General features: G+C 45.5%; 1 protein-coding gene across 1 annotated transcript in view; it reads left to right on the top strand.

Annotated features, from left to right (window-relative positions):
* LOC121535350 (arf-GAP with GTPase, ANK repeat and PH domain-containing protein 3) overlaps positions 1–26,595 on the top strand; it is a 217,761-nt gene that overhangs the window by 171,288 nt on the left and 19,878 nt on the right. The window contains exon 13 of the mRNA XM_041842343.2: positions 13,434–13,595. Within this exon, the coding sequence (XP_041698277.1) occupies positions 13,434–13,595 (162 nt within the window). The remainder of the gene's footprint in view (positions 1–13,433; positions 13,596–26,595) is intronic.

The raw sequence follows: 26,595 nt of genomic DNA, 5'->3' as shown, positions 1-26,595 counted from the left end.
TGAGGGCAAACGGGGGTGCAACACAATATTAGGAAGATGTTTCTAATGTTTTGTACACTCAGTGTATACACTATATATACAAAAGTATAAATTTAAATTAGTGGATCCGGCCACACCCATTGCAGACAGGTGTTTAAAATCGAGCACACAGCCATGCAATCTCCATAGCCAACATTGGCAGTAGAATGGCCTTACTGAAGAGCTCAGTGACTTTCAATGTGGCACCGTCATAGGATGCCACCTTTCCAACAAGTAAATTCGTCAAATTTCTGCCCTGCTAGATCTGCCCTGGTCAACTGGAAACGTCTAGGAGCAACAACGGCTCAGCCGCGAAGTGGTAGGCCACACAAGCTCACAGAACGGGACCACCGAGTGCTGAACCGTGTAAAAAAAAAAGTCTGTCCTCGGTTGTAACACTCTCACTACCGAGTTCCAAACTGCCTCTGGAAGCAATGTCATCACAAGAACTGTTCGTCGGGAGCTTCATGAAATGGGTTTCCACGGCCGAGCAACCGCACACAAGCCTAAGATCACCATGCGCAATGCCTAACGTCGGCTAGAGTGGTGTAAAGATCACCGCCATTGGACTCTGGAGCAGTGGAAAAGCGTTCTCTGGCGTGATGAATCACGCTTCAACATCTGGCAGTCCGACGGACGAATCTGGGTTTGACGGATGCCAGGAGAACGCTACCTGCCCCAATGCATAGTGTCAACTGTAAAGTTTGGTGGAGGAGGAATAATGGTCTGGGGCTGTTTTTCATGGTTCGGGCTAGGCCCCTTAGTCCCAGTAAAGGGAAATCTTAACGCTACAGCATACAATGACATTCTAGACGATTCTGTGCTTCCAACATTGTGGCAACAGTTTGGGGAAGGACCTTTCTTGTTTCAGCATGACAATGCCCCATGCACATGGCGAGGTACATACAGAAATGATTCATCCAGATCGTTATGGAATAACTTGACTGGCCTGCACAGAGCCCTGACCTCAACCCTATCGAACACCTTTGGGATGAATTGGAACGCCGACTGCGGGCCTAATCGCCCAACATCAGTGCCCGACCTCACTAATGCTCTTGAGGCTGAATGGAAGCAAGTCCCCCCAGCAATGTTCCAACATCTAGTGGAAAGCCTTCTCAGAAGAGTGGAGGCTGTTATAGCAGCAAAGGGGGGACCAACTCCATATTAATGGCCATGATTTTGGAATGAGATGTTCGACTAGCAGGTGTCCACATACTTTTGGTCATGTAGTGTATCTACACACAATGACCAAATGGTGTTATATTAGTTTGTAATGCTACTGCATGACTCCAATGGTAAGGAGTTACTTTAGCTTCACTTTAGATGTAGAAGTACTTTGGATGTACAGTAGCTTAACAGATATAGTCTGGTTTATTCACAATGTCCATTCCACATACACTTTGGCAGTTATCATCTTTCACCTTGTCACGCTCGTCTAATGACGGGTCAGACCAAGGCGCAGCGTGATATACGTACATGTTTATTAACTATAAACACAACGACAAAACAACAAAGGAAACAAAACGTGAAGTCCAAGGTAGTTGTTACGAACCCCGTGGCTCTAAACATCTAGGGTGGATGGACATGAGACCCGTAACATAAATTCATGTAAATTATAAGTGTGGCATGGAATAGTGAGAACAAATAAGACACAACTACCATGAACTACCGTCAAACACAAAGTGTTTATTTATGAACACACGGTAAGGGTTTGGGAAAAAGGGCTGAGCAGGACCCAAGAAATGAAACAATAGTGTAAAACCCCCTAAACTGATCTAGCCTGCCTGAAGAACCGCTAGGCTACTGCTACCATACAAAAATACAGTGGGTGGTCGCTCCAGGTCTAACTGGTGTTTATAGACAGATTTCTTCCTACGGGTAATGTACGCCCAAGGGCAACTAGCTTAAACCCCCCCTTTTCCCAAAAAACACACAAAACTACTAAACAGGGTACTCAGCAATTAAATAAGTACACAGGATACAACAGTATCCACACTCAGGTAAAGAAATATATTCTACTAATGTTACCAATAGGGTAACCAACAACTTAGTGCGTACACAACACACAGGACACCACCGTGTCCATACTCACATAGGGCAAAAAGTCTCTCTCTGTCTCAACAAACACAAGTCTGGTTTTTATAAAATGGGATGTGTGATTGAACAAACGAATAACAGGTGGTGCAATTAACAGGAATGTTCACTGATTGGTCCAATCAGCAGACACCTCAACGACCACCAATCAGGAACATACAGGACACCTGTGATTAGGGCAGAAAGAGTAGAAACACACAAAAACACAGGATACCTGTATCCGTAACACTCCCACCCTTAAAAGAGCAAACCACAATGGTTTGCGACACACGTACTATCACAACACCCAAATTTCTATAATCATCCTGCCGGGATAACAAAAAAAAACCCTAGATCATACACACGAGACAAAGCATCTGCCAACACATTATCCAACCCCTTTTCGCAGAGGAATGGCCTCTGGGTACCTGGCGGCCACACACATAATTGTCAACATAAACTGGTTACCAGATTTTGTTTTTGGTAATGGTCCAACACAATCAACCATCACATGTTCGAATGGTTCACCTATGGCCGGTATGGGACAAAGAGGCGCGGGGAAAATAACCTGGTTCGGTTTCCCAACTACTTGACAGGTGTGGCAAGTCCGACAGAACTGAGCCACATCTTGTTTTAAGCCAGGCCAAAAGAAATGTCGCAAAACTCGATCATAAGTCTTGGTGACTCCCAGATGTCCGGACCACTGGTGATCATGAGCGAGGGATAAAACATTTTGTCGAAAGGCTGTAGGAATCACTATTTGGTAAACAGCATTCCAATCTCCGCCAGCGTCAACATGGGATGTCCATTTACGCATGAGGAGATTACCATCAATGAAGTATGCCATGTTTTTCTTCTTTAGCTCGTCTTTTGAGACAACACTAGAAAAACATTTAGCCAGGCTAATGTCAACCTGTTGGTTAGCGATCAGCTGCTCACGAGTAACTGGTAACTGTATTGCTTCAGCAACAAGTTCCATATCCTTCTTCCTTTCTCTGGGCTGTTGGTCAGACTGCACCAGCTTACCAGAGGTAGCACCCGAACTATCCTCTGGGTCACACTCTCTGAATAGAATCGTGTCTGACAAATCTACCACTTCACCCACTTGTCGTGCTTGAGCACGTGTGACAGCACAAGCGGGGAACACATCTGGATAACCCTGTGCCAGCTCCTCGGAGAGAGACTGGTCACTTTTATCCAATACCTCCAATATGGGTATTACCTTTCCTCCGGCAATATCGTTGCCCATTATAAATGTCACACCTTTTACTGGCAACATAGGACGTACGCCCACTCTGAACAATCCACTGACTAACTCAGAGTGTACGTTCACAAAGTGCAATGGCACTGGGACGAAACCCATTTCAATTCCTTGTACTAACACACTGGAACCACAATATGTATTACTGGACAAGGGCAACACATCAGCTAGTATGAACGACTGCGCCGCACCAGTATCTCTGAGGATTCTAACTGGACGCTGAGACGCTTCATCATCTGATATAGAAACAAACCCCTCAAAAATGAACGGTTCATAACTGTGATCTGGGACAGGGACTTTCAAACCACATTCACTATGAGGCTTCTGTCTTGATTCCGGCCCTACAACCGTACGAATCAGCCCAACACCCGTTGGCGGCCTGGCGTGCTGAGGCATCCCCGGTTTGCGTTTTAGCAGAAAGCAATCATTAACTATATGTCCCACCTTATGACAATAGAAACAGTGACGCACATCTTTTGGGCGTGCTGGATGTACTGCTGGTCGACTAGGACTAGAAGTTAGCAACTCCGCAGCCCTGCTCTCCGTACGAGCCGAAAACACGCTCTTATGCGTCAACACAAACTCGTCTGCCAATACAGACGCTTCCGACAGTGAGGATACTTTCTGTTCGTTCAGATAAACTACAATGCGTTCCGGTAAGCAATTTTTAAACTCTTCTAACAAGATTAACTCCCGTAGAGAGTTAAAATCAGTTACCTTACTAGCACTGTGCCATTTGTCAAACAGATTTCCTTTGTCTCTAGCAAACTCCACATAAGTCTGAGTAGGAGACTTTTTATGAGACCTAAATCTCTGTCGATATGCCTCAGGAACAAGCTCATAGGCACGAAGAACAGTAGCTTTGACCACTTCATAATTCAAACTGTCTTCAAGAGGTAGCGCTGCCAGAACCTCTTGGGCTTTACCTGTTAGCTTACACTGAAGTAATAGGCACCATACCTCGTCGGGCCATTTCAATGCTACCGCTATACGCTCAAACACACTGAAATAGGAATCAACCTCTGACTCCCTAAACACAGGTACCAAGGTGATCTGTCTACTAATATCAAATGTAGCAGACGACACCGCTGGTGAGGCTGGCTCACTAGCAGGCATAGTATGAGCAGAGACTAACCTCGCTGTTTCTGCCTCTAGTTCCATTTCACGCATCTCCAGTTCCATCTTACGCGTCTCCAGTTCTTGATCAAGCCTCACGCGTCTCCAGTTCCATCTTACGCGTCTCCTGTTCTGCCTCTAGCTTACGCGTCTCCTGTTCTGCCTCTAGTTCCATTTTACGCATCTCCAGCTTGTCTTGCCTGATTTGTGCCCGCTCTTCCGCCTCTATTTGGAGCCGTGTCGAGCGGACATCCATCCTGGCATCACTGTCAGTCAGTGGGGAGAGTGGGTCATAACGGGGCAATGTGGCTGGAGCCTTAGCCTCGTCCTCAGACACTGATGGGCTTACAGGAACAGCAACCACATCCCCTACAGGAGCAGCAGACTCAGGCGGCGGTAACTCAAGCACTCGCTCGTTTAACAATATCGCTAACACTACTTCCCTAACTTCTGCTTTCACTAAACCCCTCGGTATGGGTACAGAAAAGTGGTCAGCCAAAGCCTGTAGATCCACTCTACGGCAATTATCAAAAACCTCCCACGTAGGGTTTTCCAAAAATGCCTCCAACTCAAAAGTAGCCATCCTACTAGCAACACGAGCCGTCGACTACTGAACACACAAAAAAAAACAGGTAGTTACAGCTGCTAAGCTCAACACTGAACCAGACACTAACTAATTTACATGAGTAGCATGGGATAGATAGGATCCCAGACGAGCCCCCCACTTTATGTTACGAACCCCGTGGCTCTAAACATCTAGGGTGGATGGACATGAGACCCGTAACATAAATTCATGTAAATTATAAGTGTGGCATGGAATAGTGAGAACAAATAAGACACAACTACCATGAACTACCGTCAAACACAAAGTGTTTATTTATGAACACACGGTAAGGGTTTGGGAAAAAGGGCTGAGCAGGACCCAAGAAATGAAACAATAGTGTAAAACCCCTAAACTGATCTAGCCTGCCTGAAGAACCGCTAGGCTACTGCTACCATACAAAAATACAGTGGGTGGTCCGCTCAGGTCTAACTGGTGTTTATAGACAGATTTCTTCCTTACGGGTAATGTACGCCCAAGGGCAACTAGCTTAAACCCCCCTTTTCCCCAAAAAAACACAAAACTACTAAACAGGGTACTCAGCAATTAAATAAGTACACAGGATACAACAGTATCCACACTCAGGTAAAGAAATATATTCTACTAATGTTACCAATAGGGTAACCAACAACTTAGTGCGTACACAACACACAGGACACCACCGTGTCCATACTCACATAGGGCAAAAAGTCTCTCTCTGTCTCAACAAACACAAGTCTGGTTTTTATAAAATGGGATGTGTGATTGAACAAACGAATAACAGGTGGTGCAATTAACAGGAATGTTCACTGATTGGTCCAATCAGCAGACACCTCAACGACCACCAATCAGGAACATACAGGACACCTGTGATTAGGGCAGAAAGAGTAGAAACACACAAAAACACAGGATACCTGTATCCGTAACAGTAGTACAGAAAACAAACCTTACACGGAACAAGATCCCACAACCCACTAGTGCCAATAGGCTGCCTAAGTATGTCCCCAATCAGAGACAACGAACGACAGCTGCCTCTGATTGGGAACCACACCGGCCAACATAGAACCATACATACTAGATTGACAAACAATGACCAAACACAACAAGGAATATACACACCCTGACTCAATATATAAGCATCCCCTGAGTCAGGGTGTGACACACCTACTCAGTCAGTGTTAGAAAAGGAAAGAGCAATGACAAGTCTGAGCCACAGAAAAAGAACAAAGAAGGTACAGTATGTCTACTCTTCACCCTAGTCTTATTAATTAGCTATCAAGCGGAAGAAAACTGACTGAAACATGGAGGGACTAGCTGAACATGTCCAACAAGAAACCCTCATATTCATTTTCTGTTGCAAAACGTTTTGCTACAGAGTGCCCTAATGTATACGACCAATTGTTTCAGGTGCAGGCGGAGCAGAGGGTCATGGGTCATGTTCCACAACAGAAATGTGATAATTTGAAGTGTTTATGACACGACAGGCCCCCAAAGGGGTTTCCTCCACTTTCACCTCAAGCCACATTAAACAAATGCTGCCTGTCATCGTCGAGAGGGGGACAAGGTTGGCGGGTTCGGGACCCCTCTCCATTCCCTTCTCCTTCTCTCCGAGCTGCCATACGGAGCTGTGCTGGCGGGACAGACGCTGGGGTAGAGATAGAGAGGGAGGGGGTTTAGGAGGAGGAGGGAAGGGGGTACTCTGTGGACCCCTGTGCCCCCAGCTGTCTGCACCCAGCTAATGACTAGTCTCAGGGGGGCTTTTGTGGGAGAAGCAGGGAAATTGAAACAGACGCCCCGACACGCCACGCCACGGCTACATGTGTGGCTCTGCCTCTGTGCTGCCATTCAAAACCACCCAGTGAGGAGAGGGGAGAAGGAGGAGGGAGTGAACTGGGGATGTGGTAGGCTAGGCCAGCACTGAGCATCACAAATGTACTATACAGTGCCTTGCACAATTATTCATCCCCCTTGGCGTTTTTCCTATTTTGTTGCATTACAGCCTGTAATTTAAATGGATTTTTATTTGGATTTCATGTCATGGACAAACAAAATCGTCCAAATTGGTGAAGTGAAATGAAAAAAAAAAGAACTTGTTTCAAAGAATTCTAAAAAATATATAACGGAAAAGTGGTGTGTGTGTATATGTATTCACCCCCTTTGCTCTGAAGCCCCAAAATAAGATCTGGTGCAAGCAATTACCTTCAGAAGTCACATAATTAGTTAAATAAAGTCCACCTGTGTGCAATCCAAGTGTCACATGATCTGTCACATGATGTCAGTATACAGTTGAAGTCGGAAGTTTACATACACCTTAGCCAAATACATTTAAACTCAGTTTTCACAATTCCTGACATATAATCCTAGTAAAATTCCCTGTCTTAGATCAGTTAGGATCACCACTTTATTTTAAGAATGTGAAATGTCAGAATAATAGTAGAGAGAATGATTTATTTAAGCTTTTATTCATTTCAGAAGTTTACATACATTGAATTAGTATTTGGTAGCATTGCCTTTAAATTGTTTAACTTGGGTCAAACATTTCAGGTAGCCTTCCACAAGCTTCCCACAATAAGTTGGGTGAATTTTGTCCCATTCCTCCTGACAGAGCTGGTGTAACTGAGTCAGGTTTGTAGGCCTCCTTGCTCGCACACACTTTTTCATTTCTGCCCACAAAAGGATTGAGGTCAGGGCTTTGTGATGGCCACTCCAATACCTTGACTTTGTTGTCCTTAAGCCATTTTGCCACAACTTTGGAAGTATGCTTGGGGTCATTGTCCATTTGGAAGACCCATTTGTGACCAAGCTTTAACTTCCTGACTGATGTCTTGAGATGTTGCTTCAATATATCCACATAATTTTCCTTCCTCATGATGCCATCTATTTTGTGAAGTGCACCAGTCCCTCCTGAAGCAAAGCACCCCCACAGCATGATGCTGCCACCCCGGTGCTTCACGGTTGGGATTATGTTCTTCGGCTTGCAAGCACCACCTTTTTCCTCCAAACATAACGATGGTCATTATGGCCAAACAGTTCTATTTTTGTTTCATCAGACCAGAGGACATTTCTCCAAAAAGTACAATATTTGTCCACATGTGCAGTAGCAAACGTAGTCTGGCTTTTTTATGGCGGTTTTGGAGCAGTGGCTTCTTCCTTGCTGAGCGGCCTTTCAGGTTATGTCGATATAGGACTCGTTTTACTGTGGATATAGATACTTTTGTACCTGTTTCCTCCAGCATCTTCACAAGGTGCTTTGCTGTTGTTCTGGGATTGATTTGCACTTTTCGCACCAAAGTACGGTCATCTCTAGGAGACAGAACGCATCTCTGACTCCTTTACACGGTACCCTATCCTGTTTATCTGTTTAACCTCAGCCAAACTTTTGTCGCCATTACCAGTTGTTGTCTTAGGCCTCTCGAATAACACCTGTGATTGCGTTATGCCTCTCTCCCATGTCAATATGCCTAGCCTATTGCTGTTTGGGCTAGTTCTTATTGTACTATTTCACTGTAGAGCCCAAAGTCCCGCTCAACCAGCCTAAGAGAGCTCCTTTGTCCCACCCCCCATACACGCGGAGACCGGCTCAATCGGTATCTCCAGTGATGCTACCTCTTTCATCGTTACCCAATGCTTAGGTGGACCTCCACTGTACTCATATCCTTCCATATCCTTGTCTGTACATAATGCCCTGAATCTATTCTACAACGCCCAGAAATCTGCCCCTTTTATTCTCTGTACCCAACGCACTAGAAGACCAGTTCTTAAAGCCTTTAGCCGTATCCTTATTCTATTCCTCCTCTGTTCCTCTGGTGATGTAGAGGTTAACCCAGGCCCTATAGCCCCCAGTATCACTCCTACTCCCCAGGCGCTATCATTTGTTGACTTCTGTAACCGTAAAAGCCTTGGTTTCTTGCATGTTAACATCAGAAGCCTCCTCCCCAAGTTTGAGTTATTCACTGCGTTAGCACACTCTGCCAACCCTGATGTTCTAGCAGTGTCTGAATCCTGGCTTAGAAAGGCCACCAAAAATTCAGAAATGTCCATCCCGAATTACAACATTTCCCGTCTAGATAGAACTGCCAAATGGGGCGGAGTTGCAATCTACTGTAGAGATAGCCTGCAAAGCTCTATCATACAATCCAGGTCTATGCCCAAACAGTTTGAGCTTCTACTTCTAAAAATCCACCTTTCCAGAAATAAGTCTCTCACTGTTGCCGCTCGCTACAACCCCCCTCAGCCCCCAGTTGTGCCCTGGACACCATATGTGAATTACTTGCCCCCCATCTATCCTCAGAGTTCGTACTGCTTGGTGACGTAAACTGAGATATGCTTAACACCCCGGCCGTCCTACAATCTAAACTAGATGCCCTCAATCTCACGCAAATTATCAAGGAACCTACCAGGTACAACCCTAAATCCGTAAACATGGGAACCCTCATAGATATCATCCTGACTAATATACCCTCTAAATACACCTCCATTGTCTTCAACCAGGATCTCAGAGATCACTGCCTCATTGCCTGCGTCCGTAATGGGTCCGTGGTCAAACGACCACCCCTCATCACTGTCAAACGCTCCCTAAAACACTTCAGCGAGCAGGCCTTTCTAATTGACCTGGCCCGGGTATCCTGGATGGATATTGACCTCATTCCGTCAGTAGAGCATGCCTGGATGTTCTTCAAAAGTGCTTTCCTCTCCATATTAAATAAGCATGCCCCAATCAAAAAAATTCAGAACTAAGAACAGATATAGCCCCTGGTTCACCCCAGACTTGACTGCCCTTGACCAGCACAAAAACATCCTGTGGCGTACTGCATTAGCATCGAACAGCCCCCGCGCTATGCAACTTTTCAGGGAAGTCACGACAATCAGTTATGAAAGCAAAGGCTAGCTTTTTCAAACAGAAATTTGCATCCTGTAGCACTAACTCCAAAAAGTTTTGGGACACTGTAAAGTCCATGGAGAATAAAAGCACCTCCTCCCAGCTATCTACTGCACTGAGGCTAGGAAACACTGTCACCACCGATAAATCTACGATCCTCGAGAATATTTCAATAAGCATTTTGCTACGGCTGGCCATGCTTTCCACCTGGCTACCCCTACCCTTACCCCGGCCACCAGCTCTGCACCCTCTGCTGCAACTTGCCCATGCCCCCCCCCCACAAATTCAGATAGCTGTCATGAAAGAGCTGCAAAATCTGGACCCCTACAAATCAGCTGGGCTAGACAATCTGGACCCTTTCTTTCTAAAATTAGCCGCCGAAATTGTCGCAACCCCTATTACTAGCCTGTTCAACCTCTCTTTCGTATCGTCTGAGATTCCCAGAGATTGGAAAGCTGCTGCGGTCATCCCCCTCTTCAAAGGGGGTGAAACTCAAAGGGGGTGAAACTCTGTTAACAAACAGATCACTGACCATTTCGAATCCCACCGTACCTTCTCCGCTATGCAATCTGGTTTCCGAGCTGGTCATGGGTGCACCTCAGCCACGCTCAAGGTCCTAAACTATATAATAACCGCGATCGATAAAAGACAGTACTGTGCAGCCGTCTTTATCGACCTGGCCAAGGCTTTTGACTCTGTCAATCACCGCATTCTTATTGGCAGACTAAATAGCCTTGGTTTCTCAAATGACTGCCTCGTCTGGTTCACCAACTACTTCTCAGATAGAGTTCAAGGTGTCAAATCGGAGGGCCTGTTGTCTGGACATCTGGCAGTTTCTATGGGGGTGCCACAGGGTTCAATTATCGGGCCGACTCTATTCTCTGTGTATATCAATGATGTCGCTCTTGCTGCTGGTGACTCTCACATCCACCTCTACGCAGACAACACCATTTTGTATACATCTGGCCCTTCATTGGGCACTGTATTAACAAACCTCCAAATGAGCTTCAATGCCATACAACACTCCTCTTAAACGCTAGTGAAACTAAATGCGTGCTCTTCAATCGAACGCTGCTTGCACCCGCCCGCCCGACTAGAATCACTACTCTCGGCGGGTCTGACTTAGAATATGTGGACAACTACAAATACCTAGGTGTCTGGTTAGACCATAAACTCTCCTTCCAGACTCACATTAAGCATCTCCAATCCAAAGTTAAATCTAGAATTGGCTTCCTATTTCGCAACAAAGCCTCCTTCACTCATGCTGCTAAACATGCCCTCGTAAAACGGACTATCCTACCGATCCTTGACTTCGGCGATGTCATTTACAAAATAGCCTCCAACACTCTACTCAGCAAATTGGATGTAGTATATCACAGTGCCATCCGTTTTGTCACCAAAGCCCCATATACTACCCACCATTGTGACCTGTATGATTCGTTGGCTGGCCCTCACTACATATTCGTCGCCAAACCCACTGGCTCCAGGTCATCAATAAATCACTTCTAGGCAAATCCCCTCTTAGCTCATAGCAACACCCACCCGTAGTATGCGTTCCAGCAGGTATATCTCACTGGTCATCCCCAAAGCCAATACCTCCTTTGGCTGCCATTCCTTCCAGTTCTCTGATGCAAATGACTGGAACAAACTGCAAAAATCATCTGAAGCTGGAGACACTTATCTCCCTCACTATCTTTAAGCATCAGTTGTCAGAGCAGCTTACCGATCACTGCACCTGTACACAGCCCATCTGTAATTAGCCCACCCAACTACCTCATCCCCATATTGTTATTTACATTGTTATTTATTTTGCTCATTTGCACCCCAGTATCTCTATTTGCACATCATCTTCTGCACATCTATCACTCCAGTGTTAATACTAAATTGTAATAATTTTGCACTATGGCCTATTTATTGCCTTACCTCCATAACTTACTACATTTGCACACACTGTATATAGATTTTCTATTGTGTTATTGACTGTACGTTTTGTTTATTCCATATGTAACTCTGTATGTAACTCTCTTGTTATTGTTTTTATCGCACTGCTTTGCTTTATCTTGGCCAGGTCGCAGTTGTAAATGAGAACTTGTTTTCAACTGGCTTACCTGGTTAAATAAAGGTGAAATAAAAAAGTTTACTTCGACATTATGGTTATTATGTCAATATTTACGAATAAATGCATTTCCACCGCAACTGTCACAATCTATTTTGCAGACAAAAAAATTTATCCACCCATCTAGCGTATTTTGTTTTATCGACATTAGGATATTTTACTGACAAATTTGTTCTGATAAATCCAACAGCATTTATACATACCACATTAACAATGTACTGGCTGTATTGAGTGAGACTTGACGTACATCTTACTCAGTGACACTAAAAAGAATCCAATGTATGTATGCCTAGTAGTGTGTTGGCTCCTATATTTTTGTGCCCACGCTCCAACCAGGCTGCCTGGGGCCTTTAAAGAGATCCAGTCTCCTCCACTTAAGCATCCTCCACCTCCTGCTGAGCCCATCCCACTCCTCCCTCCAACACAGCCCCATCTCCCGTAAGGTAATGACCAAATTAGGCCTAACAACTGATGTTGTACACTAGTGGCTAATGGCACAGCCAGCGACAGTGGCGGCATTAGAGTATGTGCAACGACAACGGCAATAATCCCTGATACGAGCCCCCTTCCTTCTTGTCCTACCGCCCTCTGCTCCTGGTGCCTGGGGCTGGGACGGTGTGGAGGGAGAGGAAAATGAATGGAGTTTGCCACACTACAATGAACTTTTGATGGGAGACAATGGAGGAGGCTGCCTGCTCTCCACACGGGGCGGCAGAAGGAGAGCAATATGGGGCCCATGGACTGGCCCTGGCCCTTGCTGCCTCTCCCCGGCCCCCAAGGCTCCTGGCCCCCATCTCTCCTCTCCCCAGATTCATAATGGCATCCTGAGGGGGAGAAGGAGAGGGAAAGTGATGTTAAATGTCAGGAAACCAGAAAGATGGCAAGCTCCATCCTTTCAGCCCTCTATCTCCTCTCTGCCCAACAGTGGCGCAGGTTAAATATCACATTTATAAAATCACTTAGGCAACCAGAAACAAAGCCAGCTCTTAGCCCCCTGTCACTCACTGACAGTCATCTAGAGAGCTTGGCCTGGGGCTAGCCTAACTAACTGTTTGTTAGCTGAGCTGCCCCCATACCTGTCTGTTCTTCCTTCATCCGCTCTAAAGCCACAGCAGGACAGATACTTTTGGACCACTAGTATTGGGTTGGCATCTTTTTCATTGCGATTACTTTGCATTCATTTGTTGGTATCAGGGTATGAATTCCCACTGTATGGTATCACTAGTCAATATCTCATGATTCATACCCTTCTGTCTTTCTCTTCTAAACTTGCAAATGTAGTATGTTTCTGTGTGTGTTTACACTGTATCAAACATCTTGTACATAACATGTCAAAAAGTACAGTTGATTATGATATCTTTCACTGATCAGTGTTTCTCTCTTTCTCCAGCCAACGAGATGTGCGAGCCCCTGACCTGCAGCTCTGGAGTGGGCAGTGCCACCAGTCCCAAGCAGGAGCCTCCCCCTTCGCCTCACGCCAACCGCAAGAAACACAAACGGAAAAAGAGCACAGGCATCACCAAGCCAGACGGACCATCTACAGGCAACGAAGGTAAGCCAGGAGTTAGCACAGGAGTTATAAATAATAAATAAATAAATAATATGCCATTTAGCAGACGCTTTTATCCAAAGCGACTTAGTCATGTGTGCATACATTTTTACGTATGGGTGGTCCCGGGGATCGAACCCACTACCCTGGCGTTACAAGTGTCATACTCTACCAATTGAGCTACAGAGGACCACCAGAAGACACTCCTTCTGCAAACTTGTCAAAACCATCAGAAACTAGTCAAAACAGTCTGCAACAATACAGAAACATTCTGAAAACATTTAAAACAGTCTGAAATGGGAACATAGTAAATCTGGTTAGCATACTGGAGTCCAGTGCAAGTCCATGTATAGCCTATCCTATTCTCCCCCAGTCTAGCCAGAGTGTGAAGAACCAACCGCCCTGAGCTCTAGAAGCTGTGGATGTCCTCTCCTCCACCCAACCCTCTGCTGAATTAATAATGATGGACAGCTCTAATTGGACGGCATTGTGAAACACAGACTCCTGTCTCTAAGGCCATAAAACTGATGTCACTGGAGCCAGAGATGATCAATCAACATGATTGATATGCTGCATATCAACAGCATTGGCACTGATGCCTCCTTAATGACGCTTAGTATTTATAATCGTTACACTTTTATCATGGTGTCGCTGACAGTCCGCCTTCTAGTTTGAATGAGACTACCTTCTAGTTTGAATGAGACCACTGACCACATCGTTTCAAGCACAGATCACAAGCACCGGTGATAAGTGTTGTTGATATGTTGGTACAGTAGTTTCATTGTCAAAGATAGGTGAGTGTGTTCGTTGTGTTTCTCTATCTGGGATCTTTTGGCCAATCTTGGATAATTCTTACCCCTGTTTTCCGTAGGAGTATTGATTTGACAGTATATAAAATGTAAGCCTTATTCACATTACCATGATTTTGCCCCCATTTCTTCCTAAGTAAGCTTGCCCATAATGCCCTATACTGGATCTTGCATTCCAAGAAAGATAAACCAAGAAAGAATGTAGACCTTAATGGACCAGCACTGTCAGAATCACTCCAATAATGGTCTTAGGGGCTTGAATGAGTGATGGCTAACATTAGGGAGCTGGGTGGATTCCCTTGGTCACATTGCATTGAGGGACTCATTAATGGACATTAGCCCATCTCAACGTCACTCCCAACCTTTTGTTCTGTCCCATATAGCTTGAAATCAATAATTAGTCCACATGTCCACATTAAAATGAATAACTTTATACTCTAGTTTTGGATGAGTGAACGTGTGGTGTCAATGGAAGTGAATGGAAGTCAGCATGTGGTGTCAATGGAAACGTGTGGATTCAGAAAGTTTTACTCTCTGTCAAATAAGAAGCACATTATTTTTTCTTCTTCTCTTTTTTTTTACCTCTCTTCTGAGATTTTCTATTAGCATCAGATTGTCTGTTCTACTGAACGCTTCCGCAATACAGACATATTGCTTAAATATCGGAATCACTCAAGTGTAGGATGCAGGTTGTGTCTCTTGAAAGAAGGGGAGAGGGAGGGAGGGAGGGATGGAGGGAGAGGTTGGATCCTTGAATAAATTGCTATCAGTTTATCTCATTTACGGGGCAATCAGAGCCCTGGAATGCAGGCAGAAATTGAGTTTTAGTTGTTGTGAAGCATCATAAATCAAAGGAGTGTGAGCGTTTTAAGGTGATCAATCGTTTTAGTCAATATGGGAAGAACAGGTTGTGTAAGGGGGCCTCGAGAAACTGTTGCTACTGTGAAGTCTTGTCTGTAGCCAAGGCGATATCTTAGCCAGACAGTTATGTTTATAAATGAGTAGGGCCAGGGAAATATTCCTGACCACATGACCTGCCCAGGAAAACCTCTGGATCCTAGTTATAGACTTCAACTTGGGTCAAGAGTTTTTCCTGGGCAGGTCATGTGGTCAGGAAAAACTTGTGCTCCCTACATACCATGCGTCCTAATTCCATTCCTCATTGCTTAAGAGTCTAAGCCGCTTATGTCTAAGCTGACATATGGAATTGTTTTAAGATGGTCATACCATGGATAGTTTTGCTATTTGATTTTGAATTTTAGGACCACTTTAGGTATCAAAATAATATATTTAAATAATGGTTTGATAAAATATTGAATTTGTCCTTTACTACTATAGCCCATAGAAATGCATTGAGTAACACATTCATAAATGGCAAAAAAGACAGTTAAAAAATAAATCATAATGAATAAGGTTTTGAAGTGTTTGTCCTATATCTAGGAGATATAAGAAAGCTCAGGTAATATTTCAGTTATTTTTTTACACATATTTAACCCCTTTTTTTGGGTAGGCACAAAACTACCTCCATACTTCCATTAAAAATATTTTACTGGTACCAGTTACCTTCAGATAAGTCCTGTGACACTTGTGGGGGTCGTAGAGCAAAACAGACACAACCATCGTGTTCGTTCGGATGCTACAGATGTTTTTGTATGAAGACCGATTTTCGGGATGTCTCATGGTCTGACAAACACCGCTGTAGCTCGGCCACTTTCCACCGCAGATGCGGAAGGGTGACATAGGCAGATGTGGTGGCTTGAGACACAGCCCATGCAAAAAAAACAGATATCTCTAGTTTAAACTGACAGAGTTTAAATTACTTAGATTGATGCACCGGTGCATTTAGACAAACCTTCAGTTGAAGAGAAAAGAGACCGACTGGCAATGTTATCACAGAATTTGGTTTTAAAAAATACAGTACCTACGAAGGTGTGGTTTTACGAACAAATATGAAAATATATGCGCTCACTACTGTAAGTCGCTCTAGATAAGAGTGTCCGCTAAATGACAAAAATGTAAAATGTTTTATATTGGGCCATTTTAGTCAGGGAAGTCAATTTAGCAGTCTGACTATTGATTGAAAGTCACTTTAACTTCAAATCAAATCAAATGTTATTTGTCACATACACGTGTTTAGCAGATGTTATTGCGGGTGTAGCGAACTTCCTTTGTTAGTCGAGAGCAGTTCCAGTGGCATCTAGCCTTCAATGTATATGCCTCCAAATCAGTATAGTAGAGGCAGGACATGCATTGGCAGCAGAGTGAATTCTCTCCGCCATGTCGACTGCGTCTCCACTATATGCTTTCCTCAGAGGAAGTGCACAACAGACACAGACCCTAATATCCCAGTGCACTGTCAGCCGTGTGCAGTGTAATGAACTTCTCATGTGCTTAAAGGATGATGCAGGATGCATGGTGAGACAACTGACAGCCTCTTAATGTGTTTCTCAGCAGCCGCCCGGCGTCGGGGCTCTTGGTACGAGCCGCTCGCACACCACCCGCAAGCCACCCGCCTTTAAATCCCACTGGGAAATCGATGGCCGATAAAGTGTTGTGTTCTGGGGGAGGCCCTTCTGATTACTACAGACTGTGAGGAAGGGGAGCTTCATTAATGTCTTTATCTTTAAAAGAAGGAAAGTGTATCAAATGTTCATTGTTTGATATGTGGGGTTAGCGTATTCAGTTGGAAGTGGCAACAGACGGGCAGAGATGGAGGGATGGCGAGAGAAAGGGGGAAGAAATTAGGAGAGAAGAAGAGAGGTGGGTCAGATCCTCCTCAGTTTTATAGATGAGGACATATGATCTTGTCAGGGACACAGCAGTGAGGTTTTAAGTGGTAGTTGAAAAATAAAAATGTGTCTAATTTTAAAATTTTCATGTTTACAAGTTACACTTATGTCTTGCCATGTTTTGTCAGTTGCATTTATTGCAGATTTGTATTCACAGGTAGCCTTGTTATAAACTGCATGTGAAATTGAGCTAGATGTGAGTTGGTTGAATATGAGTTGGCTTGAAACCAGAGATGTTCATTGCAAATGACTACTCTTCTTCGAGTTGGTGTTCAGAAACTACCTTGATGTGTAGATAGCATTGTTGCATCATTTCACAGAGAATAATCATCCACCTTCAACCTTCAGGGGCCGGTGGTGTGTGTGACACAGGAGGGAGAGAAATAAAAAGTAGCCACTGATTCGCTAGGACAGAGTTCCCCAACTGGCGGCCCATGGGCCGAATTTGGCCCGTGGATGGTTTTATTTGGCCCCCCAAGTTTTCTGAGCAAAAAAAAAAATGTGTGTATATATATATATATATATTTATTCTAATGTTCATTGTTGGACATAAAAGACTGTAAAAACACCAGGAAATCAGCTCCAAGTGATTTTAATTAAAAGTATTTCCAAGCATAATAGAGAGACATGTGAATGTACATGTATACAAATAATAATAATTAATAATAATTGATTGGATTTATATAGCACTTTTTTTACTAACTGAGGTATTCAAAGTGCTTTACATAGTAGGGAGAAACTCACCTCATCCACCATCAATGTGTAGCACCCACCTCAATGATCCACTGCGACCATTTTTGTGCCAGAACGCTCACCACACATCAGCTATCAGGTGGAGAGGTGAGGAGTGATCTATGCCAATTAGGAATGAGGGGGATGATTAGGTGGCCATGATGGAATGTGGCCAGGTTGGGAATTTAGCAATGACACCGGGGATAACACCCCTACTCTTACAACAAGTGCCATGGGAATTTGAATGACCACACAGAGTCAAGACACCCATTTTAACGTCCCATCCGAAAGACAGCACCCTACACAGGGCAATGTCCCCAAATGTAATCAAGGTTTGAAATTATTATGTTTTAGTCCCATATTATATCTGTTTGGGCTTCTTGCGGTCAATTTGCAATCTAACTTTTTTTATTTATTATGTTCCGGCCCCATGACAATCCGCTCAAGAAAATATTGGCCTGCGGCTGAATCTAGTTGATGATCCCTGCGCTAGGTTATATATCATCCCATCTGACAGGGCCTGTCTTTACTGCATCAAATCAATGTAAAGAAGTTAGCTAAAATAGCCAGATGTTAGCTAGCTAGCTAGGCTAGTTGAGGCTATTTTGCTGCGCTCCCCGTCCTTGTCTACAACAACTCCATTCAGATTAAACAACAGCCTACCTGTTGGTTGCTCATTTTAGCCTACTCCTTCTCATTTAGCTAACTTAATGCCATAATTTGTATTCCATTTTGCATTGATTAGAGATTTCTCACTTTATGTTGCTGCTACACATGGAACCTCTCACTGTAGTGGGGAAGGGGGATACCTAGTCAGTTGCACAACTGAATGCATATAACCGAAATGTGTCTTCCGCATTTAACCTAACCGCTCTGAATCAGAGAGGTGCGGGGGGCTGCCTTAATCGGCATGCACGTCATCGGCGCCGGCGAGCAGTTGTTGTTGGGGGTTAACTGCCTTGCTCAAGGGCAGAACGGCAGATTTGTCCACCTTGCCGACTCAGGGATTCGAACCAGCAAACTTTCGGTTACTGGCCCAACACTCTTAACTGCTAGTGGCAAAAACAACAAACCTGTGTAGCCTATATGGTATGTCTTTTTATGGGACGCACATCATAAAAACTACATTCAAAAGTTTGTTGTGTTATTAAATTAAGAATTTCAAATGGCATGGTATATCTTTGTGTGTAGCAATGTCACAGATATAATTGTATTAATTTGAGACAAAGCCTTTTCATTGTTAAAATAGGCCTATGATTATTTATTTTATTTTATGTATACTCTCGCAAGTATTCAAATATTCATATATATTAACCTTTATTTAACCGTGCCCATCCCTAGGTTATATAAAGTATACCATAATGCCCAGACTCCTCCACTCCCTCCCTCAACCTCAGTGCTGTAACAGTCTATGACTTGGGTGGCTGGAGTCTTTGACAATTTTTAGGGCCTTCCTCTGGTTAGTAGTAAGTAGTTGAAAAGTTGCTCATTAGCTAAAATGCTAATGTTGTCCGAGATGAGATTTGAACTCGCAACCTTTGGGTTGCTAGACATTTGCATTATACGCCCACCCATCCACCCCGACTAACCACACTCCTTTGTGGTATATACACTACCGTTCAAAAGTTTGGGGTCACTTAGAAATGTCCTTGTTTTCGAAAGAAAAGCAATTTTTTTGTCCATTTAAAATAACATCAAATTGATCAGAAATACAGTGTAGACATTGTTAATGTTGTAAATGGCTATTGTAGCTGGAAACGGCTGATTTTTAATGTAATATCTACATAGGCGTACAGAGGCCCATTATCAGCAACGATCAGTCCTGTGTTCCAATGGCACGTTGTGTTTGCTAATCCAAGTTTATCATTTTAAAAGGCTAATTGATCATTAGAAAACCCTTTTGCAATTATGTTAGCACAGCTGAAAACTGTTGTGCTGATTAAAGAAGCAATAAAACTGGCCTTCTTGAGACTAGTTGAGTATCTGTAGCATCAGCAATTGTGGGTTCGATTACAGGCTCAAAATGGCCAGAAACAAATAACTTTATTCTGAAACTCATCAGTCTATTCTTGTTCTGAGAAATGAAGGCTATTCCAAATTGCCAAGAAACTGAAGATCTCGTACAACGCTGCATACTACTCCCTTCACAGAACAGCGCAAACTGGCTCTAACCAGAATAGAAAGAGGAGTGGGAGGCCCCGGTGCACAACTGGGCAAGAGGACAAATACATTAGAGTGTCTAGTTTGAGAAACAGGCGCCTCACAGGTCCTCAACTGGCAGCTTCATTAAATAGTACCCGCAAAACACCAGTCTCAACGTCAACAGTAAAGAGGCGACTCCAGGATGCTATCCTTCTAGGCAGAGTTGCAAAAAAAGCCATATCTCAGACTGCCCATCTTAATCTTTTATTTTTATTGGCCAGTCTGAGATATGGCTTTTTCTTTGCAACTCTGCCTAGAAGGTCAGCATCCCGGAGTCGCGTCTTCACTGTTAATGTTGAGACTGGTGTTTTATGGAGATTGCATGGCTGTGTGATTTTATACACCTGTCAGCAACGGGTGTGGCTGAAATGGCCGAATCCACTAATTTGAAGGGGTGTCCACGTAGTTTGTATATATAGTGTATCATACTAAATTGAGTGTCCCAGATTTACATACAGAACATACAGAATGGTCCTCTGTAGCTCAATTGGTAGAGCATGGCGCTTGTAACGCCAGGGTAGTGGGTTCGATCCCCGGGACCACCCATACGTAAAAATGTATGCACACATGACTGTAAGTCGCTTTGGATAAAAGCGTCTGCTAAATGGCATATTATTATACGAAAAGCTATGAGACCAGATTGTCCCTCCACCTCAGTGAGTTAAGGGTTAATGTCCTCTGGAGTCCAGCAGAGGATTAGGAAATTGAGGTTTAACAGTCCTGTACTAATGGTGGATGTTTATCTAAATAGTTTGTTTTGTCACTGACTCCCTCCCTGGCCCGTACAGTGTCTCATTTCCCAAAGCTGTCCCTGGAGCCCAGAGGAGCTATAGTAATGGCTCTTCCGCTCCTCAGCTTTCCAAACACCATCCACCGCACGTTGGAGAAAAAGGAATAACAAGATTATCATACGGGCGGCTCTATACGCTACACACTGCCCACAGATACATTGTGTAATTGACCGTTTTTTCACTTGCCGTATTGCTAGGTGTAGTTTTGCTATTAGGCTGTGGCTTGAGTGTTGGTTTTGTGCGTGTTTGTTAGGTTGTTGTTGTGTGAGGGGGTATTTGTGTGTGTGTGTGTGCGTGCGTGCGTGCGTGTGTGCCCCTGTTGTTCTTGTGCGTGCATGTGTGTCTATCTATGCACGCCTGTGTGTGTGTTTATGTCAGTGAGATGGAGAGAGTGTATTCTCTCCTCCTCTCCTCCTCTCTCTCTCTCTCTCTCTCTCTGAGTTTTGGTGCGGTGCGGTTCCCCCGGGGCCCGTGTGTGTCTCAGTAATGCCCTGCTCCTGATTGCTCTGATACAGGTTAGGAATAATGGCTTTAATGATGTGTAAAATGAGCAAGCAGTGCCTGTGACATTTACAGATGGCACCGCCTTGACCTGCACTTCCCAACTGCTGGTTAATTCACAGGAACGGAGAGCACTTCTTTAACTGACGGCCTAATGCGTGCAACACACACAACACAACACATCATACTGTACATACCATCATACATACAGAACCCCACCTTGGATGTCATGCCGGACCAACCACCTCAGTCTACAATATACTGTATCGTCCAAGTACTCTTAGCTGTCCATCGATGTCGATGATGATGCACACACACATGCGTGCACACACACACACACACACACACACCATACACACTCACACCTTGAGGCCTTGCTGAGGCGGTCGATGAATCGATCTTTAAAGAGAGAGGTAGTGTGAGGCAGAATAGATGACGTAAATGTAAATGTAAATGTGTCCCTCCCTGGCCCCGCCTCCCTGCCCGCCGTAGACAACTCAGCTGGGCTCAGCCCAAACCCCAGTGGTGCTAATCTGGTCCTCCGGTCCCCACTTCTCCCAGTGGACCACCTGCTGTGGAGTGGAGGGACGATCATTAGGAGTAGAGACAGCTCAGCATCAAACGTGGACCAAAGATCTCTAAATATCTGTGCTCAGAGGCCTGATCTCATTGATCTCTAACAATACCAATGAGTGTCTATCTTAATTTACCAAATCTGCAGTTTATATTATCTATAAATTTTATGTGGTTGTTGTTGTTTAAAGACATCCAGGCTGATGAACCATGAACTTAAAAGCCCTCTAACTAACAGCTTTATGATGCATGGTAAATGGTGGACAGGAGGACAGACACTGTAGAAGAAGATGCCTTCTCTCATCTCGCTTCACTCCACTACACCACAGCCATTAGGCTCTCATTTATTTTTTGTGTTATATGTTAATTAAGGCAATCATCATATCTACCTCCTGATTCTCCACAGTAACAGTTGTTCCATCCTATTGGGTTAAGCTTATGTTGCTCCACCTCCACCCACTGCCTTGGCTCTTGTGACACTCTGGCTCTATGGACGTTTATATTGAGCCAGGGTTGTTCATTTTCATGTGTTTGGGTGTATTTCATTTGGTGGTGTTGGGGATGGGTGAGTTTCATTTTGTTTGTGTCAGGTGGTGATTGGTCGATGACTCCCAATCGGAGGTAACGAGTGTCAGCTGTCGGCTCGTTATCTCTGATTGGGAGCCATATATATTCTGTGTGTTTTCTCCTTTGTGTTGTGGGTTATTGTTTCTTTGTTGCTGTTAGTAGTATTCAGTATAGAACTTCACGGATCGTCATTTGTTGTTTTCTTCGTGGTTGCTTTAAGTTAATAAAGTCATCATGTTCACTCGCAACGCTGCGCATTGGTCTCCTCCTTCAGACGATCGTGACAGAATAACCCACCCCAAGAGGACCAAGCGGCGTAACAAGCGGCAACAAGACCTACCTACGCAGGATTTATGGACGCCTCCTAAGGATTTTTGGACATGGGAGGAGATTCGGGCTGGAAAGGGTCCTTGGGCACAACCGGAGGAACATCACCGCCCTCGTGAAGAGCTGGAGGCAGCTGCAGCCGAGAGGAGGTGGTATGAGGAGGAATATCACCGCCCTCGTGAAGAGCTGGAGGCAGCTGCAGCCGAGAGGAGGTGGTATGAAGAGGAAGCGCGGAGTCGAGGCTGGAAGCCCGTGGTTACTCCCCAAAAATTTTTTGGGGGGGGGCACATGGCTTGGGCGCCTGGGCAGCAGGAGGCTGCCACAGGGAGAAAAGGAGAGAAGGCTATCGGATTACGGGGAGCCATTGGCGAGTAGAGGGAGGGAAGTTGTTGTGGCACGGCATGAGAGACTGAAGTGTGTTCCCAGTCTGGTCCGGTCCGTTCTTGATCCCCAGTTAAGGCCAGTGGTGGGTGTTCCGTGCACGGTCCGGCCTGTTCCTACTCCACGCACCAGGTCCACGATGTGCGTCGCCAGCCGGCCTGAACTGCCCGTCTGCCCAACGCCGTCTGAACTGCCCGTCTGCCCAACGCCGTCTGAACTGCCCGTCTGCCCAACGGCGCCTGAACTGCCCGTCTGCCCAACGCCGTCTGAACTGCCCGTCTGCCCAACGCCGTCTGAACTGTCCGTCTGCCCAACGCCGTCTGAACTGCCCGTCTGTACTGAGCCTACAGATCCGTCAGCCAGCCATGAGCAGCCAGACCCGTCAGCCAGCCATGAGCAGCCAGACCCGTCAGCCAGCCATGAGCAGCCAGACCCGTCAGCCAGCCATGAGCAGCCAGATCCGTCAGCCAGCCATGAGCAGCCAGATCCGTCAGCCAGCCATGAGCAGCCAGACCCGTCAGCCAGCCATGAGCAGCCAGATCCGTCAGCCAGCCATGAGCAGCCAGATCCGTCAGCCAGCCATGAGCAGCCAGATCCGTCAGCCAGCCATGAGCAGCCAGATCCGTCAGCCAGCCATGAGCAGCCAGATCCGTCAGCCAGCCATGAGCAGCCAGATCCGTCAGCCAGCCATGAGCAGCCAGATCCGTCAGCCAGCCATGAGCAGCCAGATCCGTCAGCCAGCCACGAGCAGCCAGATCCGTCAGCCAGCCATGAGCAGCCAGACCCGTCAGCCAGCCATGAGCAGCCAGATCCGTCCAGCCAGCCATGAGCAGCCAGATCCGTCAGCCAGCCGCGAGCAGCCAGATCCGTCAGCCAGCCGCGAGCAGCCAGATCCGTCAGCCAGCCATGAGCAGCCAGATCCGTCAGCCCGCCAGGATCCGCCAGATCCGTCAGCCAGCCAGGATCCGCCAGAGCCGTCCTGCCAGGATCCGCCAGAGCCGTCCTGCCAGGATCCGCCAGAGCCGTCCAGCCAGGATCCGCCAGAGCCGTCCAGCAAGGATCCGCCAGAGCCGTCCAGCCAGGATCCGCCAGAGCCGTCCAGCCAGGATCCGCCAGAGCCGTCCCGCCAGGATCCGCCAGAGCCGTCCCGCCAGGATCCGCCAGAGCCGTCCCGCCAGGATCAGCCAGAGCCGTCCCGCCAGGATCCGCCAGAGCCAGCCAGCCAGGATCCGCCATCTAGTCAGGTACTGCCCCTTAGCCCGGTGCTGCCCCTTAGTCCGGTGCTGCCCTTTAGCCCGGTGCTGCCCCTGAGTCCGGTGCTGCCCCTGAGTCCGGTGCTGCCCCTGAGTCCGGTACTGCCCCTGAGCCCGGTACTGCCCCTTAGCCCGGTGCTGCCCCTTAGTCCTGTACTGCCCTTTAGTCCGGTACTGCCCGTAGTCCGGTGCTGCCCCGTAGTCCGGTGCTGTCCCTTAGCCCGGTGCTGCCCCTTATCCCGGTGCTGCCCCTTAGGCCGATGCTGCCCCTTAGTCCGGGGTTGCCCCTTAGTCCAGGTGGGGTTAGGTGGAGGGTGGTCATTGGGAGGCTACCGAAGCAGGTTGTGACTGTGGTGGGGTGGGGATCACGACCGGGGCCCAGAGCCGCCACCATGGACAGACGCCCACCCAGACCCTCCCCTAGTCCTGATGTTGGTGCGCCCGGAGTTCGCACCTTTAGGGGGGTACTGTGACACTCTGGCTCTATGGACGTTTATATTGAGCCAGGGTTGTTCATTTTCATGTGTTTGGGTGTATTTCATTTGGTGGTGTTGGGGATGGGTGAGTTTCATTTTGTTTGTGTCAGGTGGTGATTGGTCGATGACTCCCAATCGGAGGTAACGAGTGTCAGCTGTCGGCTCGTTATCTCTGATTGGGAGCCATATATATTCTGTGTGTTTTCTCCTTTGTGTTGTGGGTTATTGTTTCTTTGTTGCTGTTAGTAGTATTCAGTATAGAACTTCACGGATCGTCATTTGTTGTTTTCTTCGTGGTTGCTTTAAGTTAATAAAGTCATCATGTTCACTCGCAACGCTGCGCATTGGTCTCCTCCTTCAGACGATCGTGACAGCTCTGTACACATCTAATTGGAAAGGACTTGTTGATTGTGTAGCTGCTGGATAAATTATATGATCAGATCACAGGGTTAATGCTGATTGCTGGTGTTAATATGTGCCTGAATACCCCCATTCGTTCCTCTGTTAGCTGTGTGCTAACTGTACCCATTCGGTAACATCAGGAGCACTGGCTGTCTTAGTCATCATCATGGTAGCAGATGCCTCTGAAATAGCAGCAGTAATACCTCCTTGTTTTGTTCACTCCTAGTATATATCGTCTTGGAGGAGGACATTTTGACCTTAATCGTTGTGTTAACATGGAACAGAATTACTTTGGCTTTACATAGAATGGAATTACCTCTCCAGTGAGGCTGTGACAGGTCCTGCATTAAAAAGCAATATCAACGAACTCTATCAGCATATTATGATACTACTGTTGCCACCCTGATGCTATGATGCTACCATAGAAATATAATTATTAGAACTGATATTCCCATTCAAGTCAATGGGTAATAGGCACTTTGCCTATTCTAATATCTGGTTTGGTCAATGTTTTTGTCAGCTTGTTTGGCCTTTTAAGTGCTCATGTCTTGCCTGTACCGGTCTGTTCCACGCATGAAGAGCTAGATTTGTTTTCCCAAGTATCCTCATCAGTTTAAGAAATCAGCCATTCAATGCTTTTTTAATCTCCATAATGAAAGTGTTTTAATGCCTCCAATTTATTGCCTGGCCAGTCAACGAAATAATTAGCTTTGTTCAGGTTTTTAGAAGCTGAATGCAGAAGTGTAACGTCATTGGACTCTGAGGAAAACAGGACTGCATATCTAAATGCCATGCTTTTTTTTCTAGATGGAAAATTATGGAACATTTGAGGAGAAGGAGGAAGGACACTTTCATTACATAAAGGCTTCATGTATCAAAAATGACCACATTTCTTTATCAAATTATATACTTTTTGCCGTTTGTTCCGTTTTCGAAACAAATTATTATTGATAGGATAATCTGACCTTTTAACACCAAAAGGATTTCAATAAGACAACTATAAACCTCCTATGATGTTAATCGACACCAGTGAGTGTCTTTTTAACATAATCCAAACAGACTTCCATACATAAACATTCCCTAACTCTACTGTATGTTTAAATAAGACGCTCTGAGGTACTTATTGATTCTGTGACATGTAGTCGATGTCTCAAACTAAATCAGGTAATTGAAGTTGGTGTCGAGCTAATTGGATTATAG

The sequence above is a fragment of the Coregonus clupeaformis genome, chromosome 21 (assembly GCF_020615455.1).
Source record: "Coregonus clupeaformis isolate EN_2021a chromosome 21, ASM2061545v1, whole genome shotgun sequence".
Lineage (NCBI taxonomy): Eukaryota > Metazoa > Chordata > Actinopteri > Salmoniformes > Salmonidae > Coregonus > Coregonus clupeaformis.
This window is presented reverse-complemented; position numbering and strand designations above follow the sequence as displayed.